Source organism: Lipotes vexillifer, unplaced genomic scaffold, assembly GCF_000442215.2.
Source record: "Lipotes vexillifer unplaced genomic scaffold, Lipotes_vexillifer_v1.1 scaffold180, whole genome shotgun sequence".
Lineage (NCBI taxonomy): Eukaryota > Metazoa > Chordata > Mammalia > Artiodactyla > Lipotidae > Lipotes > Lipotes vexillifer.
In genome coordinates this window covers 2,007,499-2,011,959 of record NW_006796149.1, presented here as the reverse complement: position 1 = coordinate 2,011,959, position 4,461 = coordinate 2,007,499, and the positions used below count along the sequence as shown (strand labels likewise).

General features: G+C 35.4%; 1 protein-coding gene across 1 annotated transcript in view; it reads left to right on the top strand.

Moving 5' to 3' along the window:
- The first annotated feature begins 1,253 nt into the window (after positions 1–1,253).
- CEP83 (centrosomal protein 83) overlaps positions 1,254–4,461 on the top strand; it is a 70,970-nt gene continuing 67,762 nt past the window's right edge. The window contains exons 1-2 of the mRNA XM_007468208.1: positions 1,254–1,532; positions 1,966–2,116. Of these exons, the coding sequence (XP_007468270.1) occupies positions 1,360–1,532; positions 1,966–2,116 (324 nt within the window). The 5' untranslated portion in view covers positions 1,254–1,359. The remainder of the gene's footprint in view (positions 1,533–1,965; positions 2,117–4,461) is intronic.

Below are 4,461 nucleotides of genomic sequence, written 5' to 3'. Positions count from 1 at the left end.
GGAGCACAGGCTCCGGACGCGCAGGCTCAGCGGCCATGGCTCACGGGCCCAGCCGCTCCGCGGCATGGGGGATCCTCCCGGACTGGGGCATGAACCCGTGTCCCCTGCATCGGCAGGCGGACTCTCAACCACTGCGCCACCAGGGAAGCCCACAAATGTATATTCTTGACAGGATAATGTTGTGGCAGCTGTTACAAACAGTGCACTCTGCATTTGCAAAGGTTGAATCCTTGTGCACATTTAACTGAAGAATAAGGAGTAAAGTGTCCTTGAAGGACTTTTACCCCTCTGTTAAAATAGATAAAGCAGGAAACCAAAGCAACCTCAATTTTAGTTTAAAAGTCTTCTTATGTAATATGTAGACATCACATTAATTTATCAGAAATGATGTAGTTCAAGCAAGACTCAGTAATTTAATGGTGGGGTTGTGTAGGCTAAAGATGGTCTCTTGTAGTAAGAAAAGGTAATTCATAATCACCCATGACTAAGGGAGGTACTGTTAAGAAAATATATATATATAATAGTTTTGAAAAAGATGAATGAAGTTAAAAGGGACAGAATTGTTTTGATTAAAATTTTTGTTTTTAATTATTTACAGTAAGAACACTGTGTCATCACTGTGTCATCTAGATACAGCAAACATTTGGTTACTTTCATAATCCTGGATTGGTGCTTTTGGGGATAGCTGAGGTGATTGACTTTCCTGTTCTTAGCACAGTGCATAATACATAGATGATTAATATTTATATGTTGACTGATTTCTTCTCTGAATCTGCAGCCTGAGTGCAGTCACCTTGTGTCAAATAAAAGATCCTTTGTAGCATTAATCACAGACATAATTAATGCTGAAGGTCATCTTTGTGAAGACTGTGATTCTCCCCAGCCACTTATCAAGTTCCAAATAGCTTTTCCCCTGGTTTCGGAGTATGGATTTCGTACCAGAATCTACTCTTGAAGTTTACCTCAGTAACTTCAGGAAACATTGGTGATTTGTGACTCTGGGACTACCTATACTGGAAGAGTCGTTACATCTAGTTAGGCTAATACTTGAAGATATGACCTTGATGGGCACAGAAACTGCATGGAAGTAAAGAAAATTTAAGGTATGATTCAACTTTATTCTTGAATTTTATGAACAACTGAAAATCTGAAAATGGGGTTTGTTATAGAAATGATAAGGAGAATAATAAGAAGTGATAAAAAGTATATAATACTGAAGGAGTTCACTGATCACTAATTAAGTGTATTTCTCTCTTCAGGTATAATTTGGCCTCCCGAGATTCTGTCTTAGCACGAAGAAAGTGAAAAATACTCTTGAAAAGAAAACTAAGACAATAAGAAAGCAAGACTTGCTTTTACATGGTTGTCAGCTCACTTACCAATATGGACACTTTCCCCACCATTTTTCCTCCTGGTGGAGACAGTGGGCTGACAAGTTCTCAATCTGAGTTCCAAAAAATGTTAATTGATGAGCGGTTACGATGTGAACATCATAAAACTAATTATCAGACTCTGAAAGCTGAACACACAAGGTAAATAAATTACTTAAATTTGGAAGTGAGAGGCTTGATTAAAATTTTTTATTTTGTCTGAATGTTTGCTCTGGAACATACAGTATAATTTTGTTATTTTGCAGTATACAGTATACATTTAAAACTTTTTAAATACAAGTAAATTTTCTTTAAATCAAGTGGATTATAAATTTATAAAAGTCTTGTTTTGAAAGTAGCTAGACATATAAAATTCAATGTATCTAGGTGGCTAAGTATGTTTTTTTTCCCTTCAAAGTAAAATTGCATTCAGAAATTACAGTGTTAATAATAAATGAAACTGTAAAGCAATTATATTTGTAAGTTTAATGAATATATGATGTTGATCTTGCTCTGTAGTGTTGGTTGACTTCACATAAAGTGATGCGATTAGAAAGCAAAGGATACACTGAAATTCTTCTTTCTAAAAAATCAGGTTGCAGGATGAGTACATAAAGTCACAAAATGAGCTCAAGCGCCTATTAAATGAAAAGCAAACTCATCAGGAAAAATTTCAGCTGCTGCTTGAAGAGCTACGAGGGGAATTAGTAGAGAAAACTAAAGACTTAGAAGAAATGAAGCTGCAGGTAAGAAAATATATTCAAATTAGTATAAAAGTAGTCAGATATTTAGTGGAAATAAATAATTTTGGTAAATTTGGTAAATTTTCTCTATATTCTTAATGAATATTTTGTTGTATCTCTGGGTGGTATAACTTAATCTTCTTTCATGTACTCAAGAATCTTAGCTACCCTGTAGGGTTTAGCCACAAAACTGTTATTTTAGGTAAATTTGTATTATATTTCCTGTTCTGATTTAAATAATATCTCACTCTTCAGAATAATTGGAGGAAAGGCCAGTTTGTATTGATAAAAATTCACAATTTAAAAATATTTTTAAAAATAAAGGTATATTGGATTTAAGTACTGATCTAGTGCTTGTTACAATAAGGCATTATTAATATTGGAGTCATGGGTTGATAGAGTGAAAAGCTATCTTTCAAGTCATCCAGTGTGGCATATCATCCAATTCATGTGTTCTTTTGACAGCAGTGTTAAAGGAGTTTGTCATTCAGTATTATCTCGAAATCTTCCGTTGTTGGAAACACCACCACTTAAGCTTGGGTTGGAGCCTCCACTATGTTTACTGTTTCATTCCTAGGTATACATATTTAGGACATTTAAACAAATAAAAACCTCAGAAATGTGAGTTGAAGAGGGAAATATAATTTAAACCGTTAGAATTGGTGGATTAATTTGTTTTGCAAAAATTGAGGCCTGTATGAATGCCATCTGTGAGCACTAAACCCAGGGTATTCAAAGTATTCTTTTCAGGCATTGAAGATATAGTCACTGTTTCTTGAGAGTAACATGTAGACATGCTTATTTGTAATAAGCACATGCAAAATAGCCTAAGAAGACTAGAGTGGCTATACTAATATCAGATAAAATAGACTTCAAGACAAAGAGTATCATTAAAGATAAAAAGAACGTTTTTATAACCAAAAAAAAGGGTCATTTCACCAGGAAGGTGACGACCTTCAACAAATAGTTATGTTTCTATTCCTTAGTTTTCTCACGTGATAAAGGGCATAAAGGTTTTTATCTAACAGGGGTTGCTGTAAGGACTAATGAGATTATAACCTGTGTATTTTCAATATGGTGTCTGGCACATAGTAGCTACTCATAAATGATGGCAGTTTTTATTCTGTTGGAATACAGACTCCATGAGGGCAGGAACTTTTTTTTAGTGTGTCTCCAGTGCTCAGGATGGTGCCTAGCAAGTATTTGTTAAATGAATGACATGAATAAGTAGAATAAATGAGCGAGTTGGAATTGTTCTATTCATATATAGTATAATGTTGCACTTGTTGTCTCATAGGTATCTAGAGCCTTAGCATCTTAGAGTTGATAATCATCTAGTTCTCTTTCATATCTGTCATGAGTTGAATTGTGTCTCCGAAAAGATAAGTTGAAGTTCTAACTCCCAGTACCTCAGAATGTGACCTTATTTGGAAATAGGGTTTTGCAGATGAAATTACTTACGTTAAGATAAGGTCATACTGAAGTATGACAGGCCCTTAGTCTAATATGAGTGATGTCCTTAATAGTAAGAAGAGAAAAGACATAGAGACGGAAACACATGGGTGTTGGTGGAGCAGAGAGAACGTCCTATGATGACAGAAGCAGAGATTGAAGTGTTGCAGCTGCCAGGGAATGCCAAGGATTGCCAGCACATCAAGACAAGCTAGGACAGGGCAAGGAAGCGTTCTTCCTACAATTTTCAGAGGGAACACTTAGCTGACACCTTGATTTTGGACTTCTGTCCTCCAGAACTGTGAGGCAATAAATTTCAAAGCAGAATTCCTGTTTGGAACTCTTATGACACAGAGCTCTTCATTCTGTGCTTCAGTGCCTTCAGTGCTAGAGAACCTAGTGAATTGTAAAGTGATATGCTTCCATTTATGCATTGGAGGATGTTAAGCATTTTCTCTATCACATTGAAAGGAAATCATCCTCCCTGTAGCCTCCCGGTTGGTTATTGCAGTGTTCCTTGGACCTACACAAAATAACTCTGGATATTTCTTCATGTGATAACTTCCCAGATGTTTGCTGATAAATGAAATTTATCTGATAAAGTTTCTGTTTTTCAAGATAAACATATCTGATTTCTATGTGATATTTACCTGGCAGAAATAACTGAAAGAAGCATTTATACATAAACACATGTATTGAAGCAGTTTAGCTATTTGCTTCAGTGGGTGTTTGCAATTTGTTCAAATTGTGAGTTAAGTAAATTCAGCAAAGTAAAATCAGCAAGAAATACTTCAATGAAGGTTTTATGAAAGATGATTATTTTAAAAAATACACATGTATTGTCTACCTGCAAAATGCCTTTTTTTTTTTTTTTTTTGCGGTACGCGGGCCTTTCA